The sequence below is a fragment of the Cyprinus carpio genome, chromosome B9 (assembly GCF_018340385.1).
Source record: "Cyprinus carpio isolate SPL01 chromosome B9, ASM1834038v1, whole genome shotgun sequence".
NCBI lineage: Eukaryota > Metazoa > Chordata > Actinopteri > Cypriniformes > Cyprinidae > Cyprinus > Cyprinus carpio.
Window position 1 is genome coordinate 5,583,597 of NC_056605.1, and position 22,500 is coordinate 5,606,096.

Below are 22,500 nucleotides of genomic sequence, written 5' to 3' on the forward strand. Positions count from 1 at the left end.
AATACAGTCGCCTTTTTTTTCTTCTTCACATTCTAGTAAAAATTTTTAATTTTTATGGGGGTTTTTTGTATATTTTTGTGTATTTGTTTTTTTGGAATACTGATTATAAAAACTAAATAATGCACTTCAAAAGAATATCCGAACTGAAAACTGAATGCACAGTTATATCTGCAGACACTTAATTGCATGTTAAATTGCAGAAAATGTATTCATTTAAATTGATATAAAATACAGTTAGCTGAACTTTAGAGGGTTTATGACCCATTTATGTAAGACTTACTGTAAGTACAGTTATATGTTAACTCATAATTAATTTTATTGTCTTTTATATATGGTTAAAGTGAATGTACTGACATGGTAAACTAAAATATACTTATTGCCATTTCTTTTAAAACTCGTAAGGGATGTATTTGTAATGTTGAGGCTGCAATTTAGTACATTTAAATAGAGTATATTAACTTTACATGCAATTTTTGAATAACACACTACAGTTAAGATTATAATCAAGTGCTTTACATGTGCTTTAATCTGTTAGTCAACACAACAAAACAAGTGTATTTCTTTAAAGAACAACAAAAGATTATTTAAAAAGTACTTGAAATTTGACATTACAAAGTGGACTTTTTTAAAAGTGCAAGTTAAGAAATTAAAGTGTGATGTTAACTGATGTTTTATTTCATTAATATTTTTTCTGCAAGTAGTTTTTTTTATGAGTAAACTACATATTATTACAAATCAGCAAAAATATATATAAATATATATATATATATATAATATATATATATATATATATATATAAAAAAAAATATATATATTTTTTTTTTTACTATTGTTTGTGTATTCAAATGAATAGACGTATCAGCTTTTAAAAGGGTGGAGAAAACGTTCCTTGTCTTACGTTGTTAATGTGTCTACCATTGGTGCAAATGCAGTTTAGATAAATCAGCTCTTTCTCTCTTTCTCTGCAGACATTTGCCAAATTAAACCCCAAACTACAGCCAATGGTTGACTTGATCAAGGCCAATCGTGCCAAATGGGAAGAGCTTCACCACAGACACCAGCGCAGCCAGGAACGCAGCAGCCCTGGCAGTCCATGTAACGCAGACGCCACTGCAACCAGCTGCAGCTGAGAGAGAAACCTGCCAGATTTCTCCACATGCTTCTCTCTGACCCGCAGCAATGCAGACGGAAGGAGTTTTGACCTCTGCTGCATGCGTCAGACCAGCAGCCATTACCTCACTAGCGCCCTCTATCGGGCATTTGCTCTGTCTGCGAGCACTTCAGGCAACCGCGACCGAGTTTGCGTTCGTCTCCACAGTGCAAAGACTGCACGTTTAGCTAGCAACGGAGAACCTTAGGGATGTGTTTACGCCCAGAAGCTAATTGGCTGAATTAGCTACTTTAGGGCTAGCATGCTAACATAAAGACTGTATCGTGCGTGTAAGCTACTTTCAGCAGGGACTGTTTAAGAAGGATTGCCACTTTTTGATAGGTATGATAGTGTATTTTTCCCTTTGTAGCTTTGATCTTGTTGAATGGACACATGTCCTGAGCACTGGAGCGTGGTTCTGTCCTGTGCGTATGTCATGTGAAGAAGTGACTGCTGCAGGATTTGTCTCTGTTGTTTTAGCTGATGTATTTATTCCAGGATCAGGGGTTTGTGGAGCCGTGGGGCTCTTGGCAATGCTTGCAATGCAAATCCACTCCAGCGCTGTACTCTGTGCCTTGGTAAAACCCTATGATAATGCATGCAGCCCATCCTTGACATCACTCTTCTCTCTAGTTCACACTGCATATCATCGTGGATTTCCCCTCATGTCTTGGCCCTGTTTCATATCTTGAAGGTAAGCAACGTGTTTTTACTCCAGCGCCCATGATGAAAAATTTTAATTCTGGCAACATTTATTCACACTTTTATTGTTTCAAGTACGGGGTGTGCGATATATATTTTCTACGATAATATCATAATTGTTCAATCGATATGCGATTTGACATTATCAGGTATATTGCAAAAACCTAACAATAAACATGTCCAATAAACAAGAAGCTAATAAGGTGTTTCGTTACTGATCAGCCTTTTGAACGAATCTGTTGAATGAATGATTCAATGACTTGACGACGATTTTAAGTTTATATTTAAAGTATATTTTCCCTTTTTTGCCAAAATCCTTTTAAATATCAGCATTCAGTGTTTTTTTAATATTAATTATGTATTTGTAGCTGCAGGTTGAATGCATTCATGTCCTGCGTCTATGTGTAACAGTCTATGTGAATGCATCTAAATGCCACTTCAGATGCAGATTCTGTGCCACCTCTGCATTGCAAATTTAATTTGAGTGGTAACAGCCCTATAGTGTCTTACTTTTTGAATTTATTGATAACATTGAAGAATTTCACACAAAAGATGCATTTAATTATGTTAAAAAATTGGCCTTGTAAAGATACAAAATGTTCATAAAAGGTAAAAATCAATTTAAACATATTGGAAGAGTTTATTTCTGTTACTCCTACAAATTAACCACCTCACAGAATAAGAAGAGGTTTTGGGATTCAGCTGTCCACGACAGTCTTAAACCTGCCAAAATACCAGCACAATAACCTGCTCAGCAAAATATTGCCTATTATTATTATTGTTATCAACAAAATTCCAGAAAATATATATATATTTTTTTTTCATAATCGCACACCCCTAGAATGTATGATGCAAAAAAAAGAGAAATTCTGACGATTTGTACTCTGGTGCGTTTCCCAAAATCATAGTTAACCAACAATGCTTGCAAGTAGGGATGTAACGATTCACGATTCGATTCGATTCATGATTTTTTTTTACGAAATGAGATTGAAGACAAATTATAAATTAAATGTGTCCTTTTATTATTGCTGGGACAAAATGCTGCACGTTTCTTTGTAAAATTGATATATGACACTGTAATAATATACTAATATAGCACTTGCATATTATTGCTCTTTTGTTGGTTTTGATTGCTTCTGTTTTCCTCATTTGTAAGTCGTTTTGTATAAAAGCTTCTGCTAAATAACATAATTTAAATATAATGTAAATGTCAATAACAAAACTAAATTGAAATTTTAAAACAAGCCCCAAATCAAATAAGTTTCACAAATAAAAAAAAATCTCTTCATATAAACAAAAAAAGGCTTTGTCTGTGCTCTTTCCATTTAAAATGAGAGGCAACCACAACCACTGCATTTTAATCATGATCCAAACAAAGATGCTGCATACATGCAACACGAGCAGTTTTTAATCTAAATTAGATTGTATAATTTCGAAATTTGAAGCAAAAACAGAATGATTTTACTTCAGTTTTATGAAACTATACATAAAAAAATATCTGCATGAAACAGAAACAGCAGACGAGCTGAACGAGACGCAGATTCACTCTCTGCCAGCAGGTGGAGCTTAAAGCGTTTCCTTGGTTTCTGCTGTAAACGAAGCAGCGCTGCACTTATGAACTTTAATATGTATTATACAGAGGCAAGAGGAAAATAAAAATACCATCTAAACTTTTCTAAAGACAGTTAGTTCCCCTCAGACATGCATTCATATAAACTCCTACCCCTAAATGAATCACGATTTGTTTAGCATCTCAACCAATTTGAATCGTTACATATTTGAATCGATTTTGAACCGGCTCGTGGTTAATCATTACATCCCTACTTGCAAACAGGGCTTGGAAACGAAAAAAAAAAAAATTCAGTCGGTTCACTCCAAGCAGAATTGATATTTTAACTTTCTGTTCCTGCGTTCCTCTGATATTATTACCGTTCCGATACAGGTTTGGGTGGAAGAAATGCCGGTTAATAACGTTATTTTTTAAAACCAATTTTCTTTTACTATAATTTGCCTAATAATAATAATAATAATAATAAAATAATAATAATAATAATAATGTACAGCATTTTCTTTACTCAAAAAAGGAAAGGAAAAAAAAAAGAGAGATCTGGTCACGTTAGCCAATAACCCGCTGCGAATACAGCATCATCTTTTCTAGATTTTGGCCAAATGTAGGCTACTAAAAAAATAAATAAATAATTCTATCAACACTTTAAAGACATCAAAGTATTTTTAAGATATTTAAAAATGTTTGCTGCATTGTTAAAAAAAACACTTGTATAAGGTTGTTTTGAGAGTGAAAAAGAAACATAAGTCGCGGCTCACATCTCATTTTATTAGCCCTATTACTTTACGAAATAATGAAGGCTAAAACACCTGTAGGCTAAAACAAAATGTTTACAAACATTATAAAAACAGTTATTAGTTTCTCTCCGAAACAAATCCTCTAAAGTTTAGGCTATAAAAACATCAATCCAAAAATTAATTAATTTAAGGTGAAGCTGATGCCTAACTCTCTCATTCGGCACAAATCCAAATGTTTTCATATTCCCGACGTATCTGGATGCTAAAATATTATTTATTATATAGTGTTTGTACTTTCATCGACATAAAACATCATCCTTCACATCGGCTTTATCAGCACAGTGAGGCGCGGTCACGCTGAACGCAACACATTCTGTACAACGGAGCAGTGCAACTTTTTATTTGTTTCTTTAACTCTATTTTATTTTGATAATGAACAGCCTTCAATATAGCAAAATTATATTGCGCGTGCGCGTTAGGCGTCGGCGCGATGGACATACCAACAGTGGTTGGTTATACAGAAACAAGAAATTATTCAAAGCTGTCAAGCTTTTGCAAAATAATTAAAACTGTAAAGCTTTTGCAAAATGAAGAAAACTACTCTGCTGTTTCGTTTTCCTTTCTGAAAACTTTGTAACGTGTCACAATGAACTAATTTATCACATTTTTTCTTTCGTTTCATTCATCTGTCAATATGATTTAAGTGAAATATATTTAGTGTATATGCCTATATTCCTTTTTATGCAAGCCTATAGTTTTTCTGCTTTCTCCATTCACAGAAGCGCTGCAGGTGTGTGTGATCTGTTGAATTCATCTTACACTATCCTCAGATAAAATCTAAGGGACTTACCTATGATGAGTTCACAGCTGAGTGGACATTTCACTCGTTGGCTTCAGCGTAACATTTGCATAGGCCTTACTACTGGAATTCGTGATTGGTTAACAGCAAATTTCAAATATTAAATGGAACAATAAAATAACGTTATTAACCGGTTAATGGTCATTTCAAATTTGCGATTCTGTTCGGAACTATAAAATTTGATTTCGTTTCTGTTTCTGGTTCTGTTCCTGTCGTTTCCAGTTTTCGTTTTCTTTCCTTGAACAGGTTCAGAGACCTACTTGCAAGTTCTGTCTTTACCAACATAGTTCAACAGTTTGGTGTTTCCCAAATCTATATTCCAACAAACATTCGCAAACAACTTAGCAAAGTTTTCACTGCACCTTTTTATTGTCATTAACCAAAATTGTCCAAATGATGGATGTGCGACAAAGTTCCTACTTTTTCAGAAAACAGTTAAGAAGAATTTTTCTCCAACAATGCATTGTACTATGGTAGTCAGGGAATTGTGTCATCATCCGAGGAAACGCACCACAGGTTTAAAGCTTCTAGCTTCAAAAAGACTCAAAAGGCCTAAACGTACCATGAAAGCCATACAATAGATTTTCATGTAGTTACTTATTATTTACTTTTTGGCTATAAATGTGATGCCTCTCCTCATGTAAATTACATTTCATGATGATAGATGCTCAGATAACTTAGGGGCTGTTCACACAAAATGTGTTTTTCTATTCCAATGTGCTATTTTTCCATTGGTTTTCAATATAAACGTGCTAGCTGGATGTGTATGACCGTTGTGTTGTGGTCGCGTCTTTTTTTTTTGGTTTGTTTCATGAGTGATGTGTTTTTTTTTTGGATGGTAAGTTTTGTAAAAAAAATTAAACTTTTACACTCAGCGCCGCCCATCAATGTCATTTCCAAAACAGTGGACTAATCAGAAGTCCCCGTAGGCGGGGCAAGCTTTGAGAGCTTTTGTTTACAGTAGCAAGTTGGCATGGAAGCTGTTTTTCTGTGACAGCAACATAGCAGAGTTTTTAAGCAATTATCACAACCTGTTTCTTTACAAAAGGAGCCTGATATTCTGTTCTGCTGTTTTCTGTTATTGCATCACATCTCAAAAGTGCGCCTCGAGACCCTTGCCTTTTAAAACCATTTTAGATGCAAAGAGGTGTTGTGTGTGAATGGCCTCTTAGGCTGGAGTGAACCAGGCCTTACATGGCTTGCTTGTTTTAACCACAGGAAGCAGCACCCAAAATCACATACTTCCCTACTATATAGTAGGCCAGAAACAGACTGTGAAAAGTGTAGTATGTCCAAATTCACAGTATTCATAAAACATTAGTTGAAAGAAACACGGATGACCTACTACACATCCAGTGGACACATACTGTATCCTACCCAACTGATGCTGTTAGGTTACATGATGAATGTAGTACTTACATATTAAATTCAGAAGAAGTAGCTTCTCAGAGAGTATGTGATTTGGGACGCAGCCGTGGTGTATGGATTACCTCAGACCCAACATCCCTCATTCCAGACCCACACAGAACGCCCGGCAGGTTTACACAGAAGTTCTACACACCTTCGGCATGCTTTAATAATTATTAAATAGTTTGAATAATTTGGTCATGTTTTCAGCTACTACAGAAGTGCATTACTCTCCTCCACAGATGGTCTCTGTTAGTGTAGAAAATGTGGAGGGAAATGTCTGCAGGTTCTATTTGGGCCTATTTCTAACTTCAGACTGCTTTTGTCAGCCACCTTTTTTCCATAAGAGTTGATGACAAGGGTTTGGAGACATGTATGTGCCTTTACTAATTAAAAATCTTCTTCAGTGCACACAAGCATCATTACAGAATCTCATTGTAGGGAAAGCTTGTTTGTAAATGAAGCTCCAGTCTCCTCTATAAGTGAAAAATATATATATATATATATTTCAGTTGCAACACATTTTCTGCCAAAATTCGCAAATCTGAAATATGTCCAAATGGTTTCCTTTTTTTGTTTGTAATTCTCATAATGCTTTTTTTTTTCTTCCAGGAGTGTATAACTGTTAAATTCATGAATGCTTTCAGTTCTACATCTTAAAGAAAAAAATCTAAATATTTTTAAATGTGAATGCTAACAGGCATAACTCACTCCTGGATTTTCAACACAAACCTGTCACAAAATACTTGTCTGGTCTTTACTATTTTTCTGGATGGAGGGGAAAATCTATGACTATACCGTAGTATTTTGGAAAAAGAAAGCCTGTTGGCTGATGGGAAGGGATTGGGGCTGTTTCAGGTAGGGTCGGGTCAGAGGTCACAGGGTACCTCTACAGAAAGTCTTCCTCCATTTAGGAAAACATCATCATTTTGAGGGCAGCTGTAACAAACAACCACAAACATTCACTCAGATCTCAACTGTCCCACGATCCTTTGCATCCTGAAGTGGACTCTGGTTTGATACGGGACTGCACTGTGATCATCGTGTTGTGGTTTGAAAGTCCACCTGCTCGTGGGACATGAACAAAGATAAAATGTCAGCTGATGAAGAGTTAAAATGTAATTGCATGAAGAAGTGTGTGCTTCAGAGATGAACAGTTACCTGTAATGAGAGTCTTCTGTAATTCATTAATGTACCTGCATGGAAGCAGCTGTTGCATCGCAGCGGGGAGGAATAGTTTCATATCGTGCAACTGCATTATTCAGAATGTTTTACATTATTCCCAGTGATTTCTTGGGGGGGATTGGTTCTTGTTATAACCACTGTTAGATTCTTTTGTAAGTGATGAGGCTCTTTTGAATCGTCTTGTTCTCTTGGTTCAACTCTGCTTTTGTCTGGTAGAGATTTCTTGAGAATCCTGAAGCATGATTTCTGAAAGTGTCAACTGTCCGATTCAAATAAACGTGCTGCTAGTAATGAGTTGCAAGTTTATTGTGCATACTTTGAAAAATTTTGTGTGTAAACATTGGTATTAATATATAAACCTGTAATAACAGAACAAACATGAGCTCCTAGTAACTTGAAGAGGGAATATACCACTTTTTTAGTGTTGAAGCATGCAAAATAATAATACATATATTATATATATATATATATATATATATATTGCATTCTTCAACGCTAAAAAAAAGTGGCATAGAATACTTTTGTTAAGAAATTGCTATTAAACTACTGATGTAGAAAGACTGGAAATGTATTGTAAAACTTATCTTAACGATAATCTTTGTTTTATTTACAGCTTTGGAAAATCTTTTTTACAGTGAATGAATGAGCTTTTTGTTCTTGCTTTGAATCGACGTTTGTAATGTTGAGACTGATCTCGCAGCTGGTTGGTTTGGTTCAGAACAATCTCTGTGGTGAAACTGAATGAGAAATGCACTCACTAACCTGACATAATTCAGGCCATGAAGCACAGATGAGTTCAGTTCGTTAGTCAGGTGTGATCAGCTGGCTTATATGAGCAGTAACAGTGGACATGTGCTCAAATCCAGACAGATGCCACTCAACAGTGACACCGTGTGGCCAGATGCATTTGTGCACATTTACACAGCCTTTTTACAGAAACTAGATTTACAACATAGGAGTGTCTATGGATTAAAATAAGTGACTACATATTTTAAAATTACACTTAAATTTCAGATTTCCAGAAGTTTAAAGAACTGAATGTTCTTCAGGTAATAAACTCATTTTGAACCAATGAATTGATATTGACTTTTACAGTCCTCTGTGTTGCATTGAGCAGCCAATCATTATTCTTATGTAAGTAAAAGAAAGATATCTTTATGGAAGTTCAATTTAAAGTATCTCATTAGGAAAAAAAAATACTTATGTAGTTTTAATATTAGTTAAGGTCTTTTACATAGCCTAAGTGTACTAGCATATTTTAATAATGACACAGAGTTGATGGACGACTGGAATCTGTCATCTTTTACACACCTTCAGGCTGTTAAAAATTCTCTTCTGCATAATACAATTTAATTTTGTTCATATTTAATAGTACGTTTGCACACTGTAACTCATTACTTTAGTAAAACTATATGTATATGTCATCTTAACCTGGAACTAAATGACCATTTACTAATCTGACAACAAAGCCTACTGTGTGTTCATGCAGTCATTATGGTAAAATACTAAATCAGCTATTCTATTTAAACGTGATTTACAATTTAGTTGACTAATAGAATAAGTCATGACAAACAAAACAAAAGCCCAGTAAAAGAGATTCATCTTAAAGGTGATATCATTCTATGACTTATATACAAACATATGAATATTTACATATGCAACTGCCCATATTTTAATTGAAGATATAATAGCCATAATAACTATAATAGTCAAAATAGCAGCTATATAAATGCAAATGTAATGATTTCACTCAGCTATCTGAAATGACAAAATTAGTAGCTGTTCACATGAAAGTGCTGAGATGAGATTTTGTGATGGAATTAGATGGTTATAACACGGTGATTTGTTGTAGGCTATGTGGTATATAATGTCTGATATGTGAAGTGTGAAGAGTGTGTTTCTGTCTTTACACAGTAATAAACATGGTGCAGAGCGCCCCCTGCAGGCGTTGTTCAGCAGAACGGCGATTCGAATGAACGAATCATTCAGAACTCTTTGACATTGAAAGGAACCGAATCGATCAAAAGATTCAATAGACAATGATTCTCACCGGGACCGACCCGCAAAGCTGCTCTTGCTGTTGTTTTATTGCGCTTTATAGTCACCATTTCGCTTTGATAACTAAAGTGATAAAGTTTAACATGTTTGTGTACGTACCTGCAAGTGATTCATCTTGAGTTGTTGTGTCTTCTGTGCTCTTCTAAGCGCGTTGATACAAAAAAAAAAAAAAAAAAAAAAAAAAAAAAAAAATCCGATTTTTAATGTTACAGAACACAGATTTTAAGTGTAACAATTAGTTGTGGTTAATACAAAAACTACACCGGAACGTGTTTTTTAGAGACTGGTGCTCCATTAGTGCCCTACGCGAACTGCTTACTCTACAGCGGTACACGCAAATTCAACAAAATTAATTTATCTGAGCAAAAATATATATATATTTTTACTATAATATTTTTTAAAAATAAAACATATTATATATATATATATATATATATATACAGGTCCTTCTCAAAAAATTAGCATATTGTGCAAAAAGTTCATTATTTTCCATAATGTAATGATAAAATTAAACTTTCATATATTTTAGATTCATTGCACACCAACTGAAATATTTCAGGTCTTTTATTGTTTTAATACTGATGATTTTGGCATGCAGCTCATGAAAACCCAAAATCCTATCTCAAAAAATTAGCATATCATGAAAAGGTTCTCTAAACGAGCTATTAACCTAATCATCTGAATCAACTAATTAACTCTAAACACCTGCAAAAGATTCCTGAGGCTTTTAAAAACTCCCAGCCTGGTTCATTACTCAAAACCGCAATCATGGGTAAGACTGCCGACCTGACTGCTGTCCAGAAGGCCATCATTGACACCCTCAAGCGAGAGGGTAAGACACAGAAAGAAATTTCTGAACGAATAGGCTGTTCCCAGAGTGCTGTATCAAGGCACCTCGGTGGGAAGTCTGTGGGAAGGAAAAAGTGTGGCAAAAAACGCTGCACAACGAGAAGAGGTGACCGGACCCTGAGGAAGAATTGTGGAGAAGGACCGATTCCAGACCTTGGGGGACCTGCGGAAGCAGTGGACTGAGTCTGGAGTAGAAACATCCAGAGCCACCGTGCACAGGCGTGTGCTTTTGAACCAGAAACAGCGGCAGAAGCGCCTGACCTGGGCTACAGAGAAGCAGCACTGGACTGTTGCTCAGTGGTCCAAAGTACTTTTATCGGATTAAAGCAAATTTTGCATGTCATTCGGAAATCAAGGTGCCAGAGTCTGGAGGAAGACTGGGGAGAAGGAAATGCCAAAAAGGCTGAAGTCCAGTGTCAAAGTACCCACAGTCAGTGATGGTCTGGGGTGCCATGTCAGCTGCTGGTGTTGGTCCACTGTGTTTTATCAAGGGCAGGGTCAATGCAGCTAGCTATCAGGAGATTTTGGAGCACTTCATGCTCCCATCTGCTGAAAAGCTTTATGTAGATGAAGATTTCGTTTTTCAGCACGACCTGGCACCTGCTCACAGTGCCAAAACCACTGGTAAATGGTTTACTGACCATGGTATTACTGTGCTCAATCAGCCTGCCAACTCTCCTGACCTGAACCCCATAGAGAATCTGTGGGATATTGTGAAGAGAAAGTTGAGAGACGCAAGACCCAACACTCTGGATGAGCTTAAGGCCGCTATCGAAGCATCCTGGGCCTCCATAACACCTCAGCAGTGCCACAGGCTGATTGCCTCCATGCCACGCCGCATTGAAGCAGTCATTTCTGCAAAAGGATTCCCGACCAAGTATTGAGTGCATAACTGAACATAATTATTTGAAGGTTGACTTTTTTTGTATTAAAAACACTTTTCTTTTATTGGTCGGATAAAATATGCTATTTTTTGAGATAGGAATTTTTGGGTTTTCATGAGCTGTATGCCAAAATCATCAGTATTAAAACAATAAAAGACCTGAAATATTTCAGTTGGTGTGCAATGAATCTAAAATATATGAAAGTTTAATTTTTATCATTACATTATGGAAAATAATGAACTTTTTCACAATATGCTAATTTTTTGAGAAGGACCTGTATATAAGATTTATATAATTTATGTGATTTATTTAATAACACTCGAGTAAAGTACACTGAAAAAATTATACTTTTTAAAGGTACTTGTAAGTGGTTGCAAGCAATCTACATTATTAAAAAAAAAAAAAAAAACCTTCTAAAGGTGAACTAAATTTATTTAAATGTAACATTTATTGCAACCACTTACCTTAAAAGTTTTTGTAAATTCAATGATTTTCCCCCAGTGTAGAAATGGCTAAAAACTGTAGTTAAGTAGTACTTCATTACCATCATGATTGTCTGGATAAGGAGGGATTTATTATTGATACCCAATAAAATAATAAAATAATTACCTATATATATTTATATATATATATATATATATATATATATATTAATATATATTCATTATAAAATGGCCATTGCATTTTAAGATTTTCTTAATTTACATGAGATTTCCAGGTACAAATCACACTTTTAATATTAAGCTACCTCATACATCCACGTTTGCCAATGCAGTGGAATCCTGGAGAAGTTGTTAGAGGAGTGAATTCAATCAGTTTTACTTGTTTAGCTTTTATTTTAAACAGTTTTAAGTCACTTTGAAGCTCCCTCCCTCTCTAATGGTGATGTGACTTTATATGAAATGTAATATCGCTTAATGCACTGTATTCTTTCCAAGTATGCACAGATCCTGGATGCTGATTGGTCAATACACAATATAGTAACAATTATGACTCATAATACCCATCTATATATTATCATTAGGTCACAAGTCAGGAAGTATATTTGGTGGAATATTAATATTATTAGTTGAATATTTTTTTTATAAACATTTCACTATATTCACAGTATAAGATTTATTCACACCTTATTGCGTAATACAATAAACTATACCTGCAATAATTGAAAAAGCAGTATGCAAAACGTTAAATAAATACACTTGCACTATGCTACATTTTTGTAATCTCAGAAATAACATTATTCTGCATTTGTAATAATTTTGGCAGCAAATAATAAGTCAAGAAAACTGTTTAAAGCCAGATGCATGAATCTCCCTGCAAATGAAAGATCAGGTGGAGTGAACTGAGTGCAGTTTGGATGTTTACAACATATTTTGGCAAACTATGGAGTGTCAGGAAGAGGAAGTGTGCTTTACAGGCAAGATCTTAACACGACATTAGCAATAATAACAGAGGACATGAGATCTAAAATGTTCCGACATGTTCTGTTCATTTATTGCACAAACAGCTTTGACAAAATGTACTCTGATATTAAACACATGAGCAGGAAATCTGGGGAAAGGCAAGGGAGCTCGGAATCATTCCGAAGGGCAACAAAACCTCGTCTGATCACTCATTTTGCGTTTCAGCAACACAAAAGAGTTCAGGTGGATTCACACGACATAAAAAAGCTCCTTTGACTCTTCGTAATTGGTACAGTGTCATTTGGGAAAGCAGTGAAAGCCGTCTGACAGGCTCGAGGAGCAGTGGGCAGGACGTCTGAAAATAAAGACCCTGCAAGGCTGCTGGATTATTTCTTTAGGCTTCAGTGTTTTACAAAAGTGCCACTGTAGTAAAGTGTGGAGTCTAAGCCGTTAAACACTAAATTAATCAGTCACGGTTGTGTCTCTTTCTCCAGACAGGTCTGCACAGCTTAGTAGCCTACAGGAATAGTTCACTTAAAAATCATTAGCTCCAAACTCAAAGTCATGCTGTTTCTTCTGCGCAACACAAACATCGCACAGAATGTTCATGCTGACTTTTTCAGCGCATTAATAAAAAAGCACCACGAAGTATCAGCAGTGACTCTCAAAACTTATTTGCACATATTCAAATAATGTGTTAATGTGCACAGGTTTGATATCAATGGCAGTGGTCGCGTGTCTCATAACGGATCAGAATGAAGCAAACGCAGCACATAAAGACTTCAGGAGACTTGGAATATGACACTTTGATTTCCATACTGCTACCAATGTGTGGAAAAGAGCAGCACGGACATTCTTCCAAACATCTCCTTTTGTGTTCTACAGAAGAAAGTCGTTCGGTTTGAAACGACACGAGGGTGAGTAAATAATGAGAGAATGTTCTGCTTTAAGCGAACTATTTCTTTGAAAGCAAGCATCTTCTACACACAAGTCAAACCACTTTGAGAAGAACGGAGTATAACGGACTCTCAGAGACGCAAATCGACGACACATGAACGGAGGAGGAATTCTGCTTGAATGCATACAAATCAAATGATGTAACAGTCACATATAATGTTTTAGATCTCAGTTCAGATCATCTCTGGCTTTTTGCATACGTAGTGTTAAAAAAATACAATTTATCATGATGGACCTTCAGTGAACGTAGTCTCCAAAGCATGTGATCATGTTTATATACAGGATGTACAGATGTGTGTGTGGCTGAAGCAGTCTTTGGTAGAAACACAAGGATGCGGATCATTCAGATGATCAACCAAACCAGATCCACGCAGTCCAAAACCTCTCCAAGACACAACATCTGTTTAACCCCACAGCTACGGGGGAGATTTCAAGACTGAGCAAGATTGTCTTGCTCAATACACAAACTGCACCTCTTCATAGGGCCAATCTCACAAAAATGTCCCGGTCACATTTCATCTCCATAAGAGAGAGAAAAATGTGACGCTTTTACAGAAAGGTCACATAGACTAGTAATTAGTTCATAACGAATTAAATAATGTTTTCATTAAATTTAACAATGAAATTAACATCAATCAAGATACATACATTTATTAATTTATTATTTATTGTTCATTCATGTCAACTTTTAATTAACGTTAGTGAACACAATCTTATAGTGTTTGTTATAATATATATATATATATATATATATATATATATATATATATATATATATATATATATATATATATATATATATATATATAATAAAGCTCCAAATCTACAAATCTAATCCTAAAGGAATGATCATATTGGATAAACTAAAATTATAAAAAAATAAACCAATTTCTGCTCATCAAGCCTGCATCTATTTTATTTGATCAAAAATACAGAAAAAAAACAGTAATATTGTGAAATATTATTACAACTTAAAAATAATAGTTTTCTATTTGAATATACTTTAAAAAAAATAATTTATTCCTGTGATGCAAAGCTGAATTTTCAGCATCATTACTCCAGCCTTCAGTGTCACATGTAACATCCAGTCTATCACATGATCATTTAGAAATCATTCTTGTATTCTGATTTATTATGAGTGTTGGAAACAGTTCTGCTGTCTAATATATTTGATGAATAAAAGGTTAAAAAGAACTGCATTTATTCAAAATAAAAAATAAAATTCTAATAATATATTTTCTGATAATATATTTTCTTTACTATCACTTTTTATCAATTTAACACATCCTTGCTGAATAAAAGTATTGATTTTATTTAAAAAAAAGAAAGAAAAAAAATTACTGACCCCAAATTACTGACCAGTAGTGTATATTCTTATTACAAAATATTTATATTTTAAAAACATAGGTTTTTTTTTTTTTTTTTTTTTTTTTACTTTTTATTCATCAAAGTATCCTAAAAAAGTATCACATGTTCTGAAAACATATTACGCAGCAGCACTGTTTCCAACTTTGATAATGAATCATCATATTAGAATGATTTCTAAAGGATCATGTGATAATGATCCTAAAAATTCAGCTTTGCATCACAGAAATAAATGATAATTTAAAGTATAATAAATTTAAAAACAATTATTTTAAATTGAAATAATATATCACAATATTTTTTTTTTTCTGTATTTTTGATCAAATAAATGCAGGCTTGATGAGCAGAAGAAACTTCTTTCAAAAACATTAAAAATAGTAATGTTTCAAAACTTTTGGTCTGTACTGTATATTTATATAAAGTAAAAAAAATAATGCTCCAAAAAAATCGGCTATTTGTTTTCCCTTTTGATTCTGGAGTGAAATACAAATAGGACATTTTTTCATGAGATTGACCTAAAAATTATAGTACACCTAGTTTGACAGACGAATAGAAAAGGCAAAAGTACAGTAAGCAAGAGAGGATCAAAGAGACAGTAAACATGTAGCCACTCAGAAAGAGGAGTGTAAGACAGACAGAAGGCACATCATTCAGTCCCTGCTAATGTCCCGAACACACCAGTAGTGCCAGACACACACGCATCCAGACGTTACAGCATCAAAACCTGTTCAGTCAGAAGAGCAGAGGGAAGACCGGCGAGAACTGAAGTCACGTGATCGCGAGGAGGCAGGATGTTACGGGCGCTCGAGCGCTGCCACCTCACTACAGATGAGGTCAGAGGTCAAAGGTGACAATAACGCAAGAGGATTGTGTTAATGGGAAACAGAAGAACGGTTTATCGAATTACTGGGCGCACACACACCAAGAAACACGGGAATATGAAGTTTAAATCAAATAGGACTAGAACGCATGAATACAGTGTGTGTTAGTGAATTACAACAGGTTTCCGTTGCCAAAAATGTTCTGAGGGTCCACATACTCCTTCACCGACTTGAGCATGCCGAGCCCCACACCGGACACGCTCTCTTTCATCCATTCCTTCCGGAGTTTTCCCACTGTGAGAGAGAGAGAGAGAGAGGGATTGAGCAGACGCGTGCGAGCGGCTGTAAGCGCTGGATGATGGATGTTGTGGGGTGGGCGGCACTGCTGAAGCGCTGAGATGTTTTGCATGATGTGATTTATGGAGAGCAGCAGACTATCAAACTCATTAAGCTGCCTGCGCTCCCAGCGGAGAGAGAGAGAGAGAGAGAGAGAGAGAGAGAGAGAAACTCTTCCTCTGTCTGTCGGTCTGTCTGCTTCTCTCGTGTTTAGACTAAATACCACCAAACATACATCAACGTCAACTACATTATCACACTTCACCAAAAAACAATCATTAACACATAAATTAACACCAAACTATGTATCAAAACTACTTGTAAGCACAATTCAAAAAATGATATGACACTCAATCATAAAACAAAGGAATAAATTGAAGTGTGGGTTGATGCCGGGGGGCTGCTGTTCTGTGTTGAGCTCATCTGAATGTTTTTAGCATTGCTAGGGTGTCATGAATGATTGCTAGGGGGCTGCTTACTGGCTTAAGTCAAAGAAGCCCACTCTATTGATTACCAATATTAAAACCTATAAGCTGATGATTAATTTCATGTTATGCCTGATAGATGGCTGTAATAAATAAAAACACTCAGAGCTAAAACCGTTTTAAATTCTTCAAGTGAATTTGGGCATCACAATATTATATTTTAGTTTGAAAATGAATATTAATTCCAAAATTAGCTAAAGATTACACTGAACAGTGTTATTATATATTTTTTAAAGACTAATAAATCATTATTAATAAATCATCAATAAATACTTATTACTATTGCTGTTGTTATTATTGCATCATTATTATATCATTATTGTGAACTTCAAGTGTTAGATGAAGGAAAAAGTCATCTAAATGCAAAAATAGGGAAAATGAACATGAATTTCAGCCAATACAGATACATTTAAATGTCTTATCAGCAGAGATTCACACCTGAAATTATATTAATGGATAATAAAAATAAAAACTAATTTCCAACAAGACTATAATATAATATAATATAATATAATATAATATAATATAATATAATATAATATAAATCACTATTATTAAACCATTATCGATACTGTTAGTATTGTTACATTATTATTATATAATTATTGTTGTTGTTTTAAAATATGAACTTTGTGTCTTAGATGAAGGAAAATGTACTCTCAATGCAAAAATAGGAAAAAATGAGCATGATCAATAATTCAATACCAGCCAATACCAATACATTTTAAAAAAGACATTCCCTAGATGTAATTCACACCTTTACTGTATGTTTCTATAAAACAATAATAAAAAAAAAAAATTAATAATAAATAAATAATAATAAAAAAAACACAAAAACATGTATTGGATAATAAAAATTAAACCAATGTCCAAAAAAGATAATGTAATTATATAATATAATACTGTTATGATTTCTTTCCCAGATCATTGAAACAACGATATGTCCTTTATGAGCAAACTGTTTGTGAGAGCAGCAGTTTAGGGAACTTTGATGTCCCTGTCTCCTCTCTTTCTGTGTGTCACACGCTTAATATGATTGATAAGCGAGCAGACGGCATTTCGTCATAATACTTTACTGTTTGAGGAGGGGATGGGGTTTAGGGCAAGGGCAGCTCACTATTGGCAACACCCCAACCCAGGACTCTCTCATACATATGCAAATAGATCTTGCGGCGACAGAGCCAGTCACCTCGCAAGAAAAAAACAGACGCCCGCCCACCGAATGCACAGCAAACCAATCAGGAGGAGCGCACATCGGCCGCTCTTCAAACCCCCAGTGGTGTATTTGTGTCTCTGCTGGGCGACAGACAGAAACAGAAGGAGGCATGACTGCATCATTGCCTCCATCACGGAGATAATTTACACATCTATCATCTCACCATCAGCCCATATTCCCGCACTCTCTTTCCATCACTATCCTGTCACTATTCATCTCTCATAACCACTTTCGCACAGCTGAGACATGCAAAAAACTCAAGCCAGAGACAAAAGCATAGGTGTGTCCAATAATGGCTGAATGAAGCGGAAGCGGTCTGAGTGTGTTTGAGGCTGATGCACTCGTTTGGCCTATAACCCCTGCTCTTCACCTGCACAAACACACGCATGCTGTTCATATACCCACGCTGTCCTCAGGCGTGCATTTACACATGCTGTGCTCTGAGACTCTGCCATCAGCTCAGAAGAAAGTTTTAAGCATGTCTGCATGGTGCCAAACAAACAAACCCAAAAAACAAAACTCCTGCTGCAAAGTCCAACAAGAATTCATCTAATCCGGGTCACGGCACCAAAAAATAAAACGTTCACATTAGTCTAAAACATATACTACTACTAGGAATGTTGGGCAGCAGAGGTGATTGTTGTTCTTGTGAGCGCTGGAAAGTTTTATTCATCCTAGTGAATCGGTTCATTTGGACAGTTCATTTCACAACTCACAATTTTCACGATTCACTGATTCAATTTTTATTTTTTTTTTGAGACGTGACTTTCATAATATAGGAAGCCCTACTTTTTGTACTGAAATAAATGTTTAGCTAGTCCTCTTTGTTATGGTTGCTAGGTTTGTTTGGATAGTCCAATTCAATGAACCACTTACACAAATGATTCAGTGATTTGAATCATTACTTTCAATATGTTCTCGGAGGCCCTCATCTTTTGTAATTAGTTTTTTTTTAATTAGTTTTGTTTGCTAGTTTCATTGTTTAATTTCAATGAACGCACAATGCAAAACTCCTGTTGCGAAGTCCAACAGGAATTCATCTAATCCGGATCACGGCACCAAAAATACATGACTCACTGATTTTTTGAGACAACACTTTCATAATATAGGAAGCCCTATTTTTAGTGAAATGTTTAGTTAGTTCTGTTTGATAGGGTTGCTAGGTTTGTTCGAATAGTTCGATTCAATGAACCACTTACACAAATGATTCACTGATTTAAATCATTACTTTCAAAATGTTCTCAGAGGCCCTTTTTTGTAATTCATTTCTTATTAGTTATGTTTGCTTGGTTTGATGTATAATTTCAATGAATGCACAAATGGCTCACTGATTTTTTTGAAACATCACTTTGATAATAAAGGAAGCCCTACTTTTTTTAGTGAAATAAATGTTTAGTTAGTTCTGTTTGCTGGGGTTGCTAGGTTGGACAGGTCGTTTGAATGAACCACTTACACAAATGATTCACTGATTTGATTCATTACTTGATGTTCTCAGAAGCCCTTTCTTGCAATTATTATTTGTTTTGAAATTAGTTTTGTTAGTTAGGTTTGTTTAGTTGTTTAATTTCAATGAGCACACAAATGTCTGATTTTGTGAGATCACATTTAAGTTTTAGTAGTGAAATAAATGTTTAGTAAGTTCTGTTTTATAGGGTTGCTAGGTTCATTTGGAAAGTTCATTTTAATGATTTTTTAAATTACACTAAAGATTCTGTTCTCTTTGCTAAGGTTGCTAGGTTTGGTTTGGACAGTTCAATTCAATAAACCACTTACACAAATGATTCACTGATTTGAAACAGTATTTTTAAATGTTGAAAGCCCTTCTTTTTTTAGTTTGCAACGTTTGTTTTGTTGGTTAATTTCAATGAACACACAAACAACTCACGGACACAACTCAAACAATATACTGATTCATTTGATTATTACTTCCAAAATACTACAGGAAGCCCTGATTTTTGTAGTGAAATAAAGGTTTAGTAAGTTCAGTTTGATGAGATTGCTAGGTTTGTAAGGAAAGTTCATTTCAGTGAACTGCTTAAAGTAATGATTCAGTGATTCATTTGAGTCATTACTTATAAAAGTGCGTCCTGGCGCTCTATGGCTGCCACAACATCATCCAGGTGGATGCTGCACACTGGTGGTACTGTAGATGAGGAGATCTCCCCTCAAAATGCAAAGCACTTTGAGTGCCTAGAAAAGCACTACATAAATGTAACAAATTATTATTATTATTATTATTATTAAAATATTCTCAGAAGCCTATAGTTTTCTATGGTTGCTATGTTTGTTTGGACAGTTCAATTCAATGAACTGCTTATATAAATGATTCACTGATTCATTCGAGTCATTACTTTTAAAATGTTCTCACAATCCTTTCCTTTTAGTAGTGAAATAAATGTTTAGTTAGTTCTGTTTGCTAGGGATAGGTGTTTCAACTAATCCATAGTGTTGAGTATCAATGTTAGCCACCTCCATAAGTTATACAATCAGATGACTGACAAATGCTTTGCGAATTGGTTTGACTAAATCATTAAAAAGGAGTCTTCTTTTCTTTCTTGCTCTCCCTAAAGGCTGTTTGCATGGCCTCTCTTTAACCCTTTATCTGTAACAGAGCAGCAAATCTATTTTAACTGATTATCGGTTTAATGACATCCTTTTAAAGTGCAAAGGGCATCTTTTTGTTAGTTTAGGTTGCTTAGATGTGTGTACACATGGCCAGCGTGTAACAAAGAAACGGTGTGCGCTTGTGTTTAAAACGAGTGGAGGTCTGGCAAATGTTCTTGGCTGCATTCACAGCTCTGACCCGCGGTAAACACAGGTTAGTAAACTGTGCCTTTCTCTCCTGCGCCCCCCACCTCGCCAGCCCAGACTACATCTGTTTTTCCAGATACACGCACACACACTTCATTTGTCATGCTGTGATTGTGTGTAGATAAAAGGGCCTGTCGGCAGGCAGATAGTACCGCAGTACTGCTATTAATCACAATTACAGAGCACTCCCCCACCACACACACACACACACACACACACACCATCAGCATGCCTTTCTTTCTTTCTTGTAGATCGCAGTCAGGAAAGTTTAGAAATATCAGCTCACCATTTCCTCTCTCATTTTAAAGATACAGCTCACTCAAAATTAAAAATTACCTGCACATTATTTCAAAAATAACATTTTTCTTTCTTCTGTAAAATCTAAATGATCAATTTAGAATCTGATCTTTTCATTAAATAGATCTGAATAATTCTTTTCACAAAAGTTTAACTCCCTGATTCGATTCGGTCGCACTCACTGGAGGAGAAGATCGTTAGGTAATAATCTTAAATTTCTCACACAAATAAATTTATATTATTTAATATATTCATTTATTTCAGATGATGTATGGTGAAATTCACCTCCGTGGTGGTGAGACAGACTTCCTCCGTTGGCTAGGATCTCCTCCCGGGCTGCATGCTACATAAAAGCAAAAAAAGATAAACAAATTGTCAATATCTACTAGGGTTGGGAATCAAAAAACAGTTCCAATTTTAATTCCAGCAATCAATTCCTGTGTGCACATCTTTTTTAGGTGGCTGTGAAAAATGTATTTGTCTATAAATCATTCATTCAACAGATTCATTCAAAAACACTGATTCATCCAGTAAATATTGAGAGAATCATCCAATCATTCCATTCATAAAATCCATGAGATTTTGTTTAGTTGTCTAATGTTTTCTCTTCAGAACTGGGAGAGAACTACAACCTCCATTTAAAGAAAAAAAAAAAGTTAATCCAACACTATTTTGCACACAAACAGCTCTTAATCAAGTCCAGTTTTTAAGTTCCCGGATGATTTTTGCTCATGGTATTCAGTAGCAATTAAATTTTTACAAAAAGATAGACACAGAATAAATTAGTTTGATATCTAAATGTTTGACATTTTTTTAACCACACTGGAATCGAAACTGGGAACCAATAAGAATCGAAATCGATAAGCAGAATCAGAACTGGAATTGATAAAATACCCAACCCTAATATCTACTTATTTTAAGCCAAAAACAGAACCATTTCTTTGTTTTGAATTTAATAGCAGTTGAAACAGCACATTGTGATGGCTTTAAAATTGGTAATACATATTGTGGAATACTGTGCTTGCTATCTTTCTTACTGTACATACCTCCACTTGTTCATAGATGTGAACTGGATCACTCAGACCCCGGTAATTAAAGGCAAAATAGAAATACACACAAGCACCTGCATCATACGTCTGTGTAACTCTAGAAAGAGGGGGAAAAAAAAGATTAAAAAAATATTCTTGGAAGTTCCTACTTAAAGATGCACTCAGCAACTTTTTCCTCTGTTGACACCTAGTGGTGTGGATGTAGCATCAAGCAAAAGTATTATTTTTCAGTTCAGTCAGATGCAGAAATGTACCATTAGCAGTCAGCCATGATTATTATTATTTTTAAATATATAGAATATTTTAAAATATCTATTGTCTTAAAATTTAATTCAACTTTTTATTAAAAATACTGAGTGCCC

General features: G+C 35.0%; 2 protein-coding genes across 2 annotated transcripts in view; one reads left to right on the plus strand and one right to left on the minus strand.

The window, feature by feature from the left end:
- Positions 1-2,982, plus strand: part of LOC109097625 (dual 3',5'-cyclic-AMP and -GMP phosphodiesterase 11A) — a 55,505-nt gene extending 52,523 nt beyond the window's left edge. The window contains exon 20 of the mRNA XM_042730722.1: positions 969-2,982. Within this exon, the coding sequence (XP_042586656.1) occupies positions 969-1,130 (162 nt within the window). The 3' untranslated portion in view covers positions 1,131-2,982. The remainder of the gene's footprint in view (positions 1-968) is intronic.
- Positions 2,983-15,495: 12,513 nt separating this feature from the next.
- Positions 15,496-22,500, minus strand: part of LOC109064632 (alkyldihydroxyacetonephosphate synthase, peroxisomal-like) — a 53,576-nt gene continuing 46,571 nt past the window's right edge. The window contains exons 18-20 of the mRNA XM_042730725.1: positions 22,136-22,235; positions 21,375-21,432; positions 15,496-16,238 (exon numbers count right to left, since the gene is read on the minus strand). Of these exons, the coding sequence (XP_042586659.1) occupies positions 16,117-16,238; positions 21,375-21,432; positions 22,136-22,235 (280 nt within the window). The 3' untranslated portion in view covers positions 15,496-16,116. The remainder of the gene's footprint in view (positions 16,239-21,374; positions 21,433-22,135; positions 22,236-22,500) is intronic.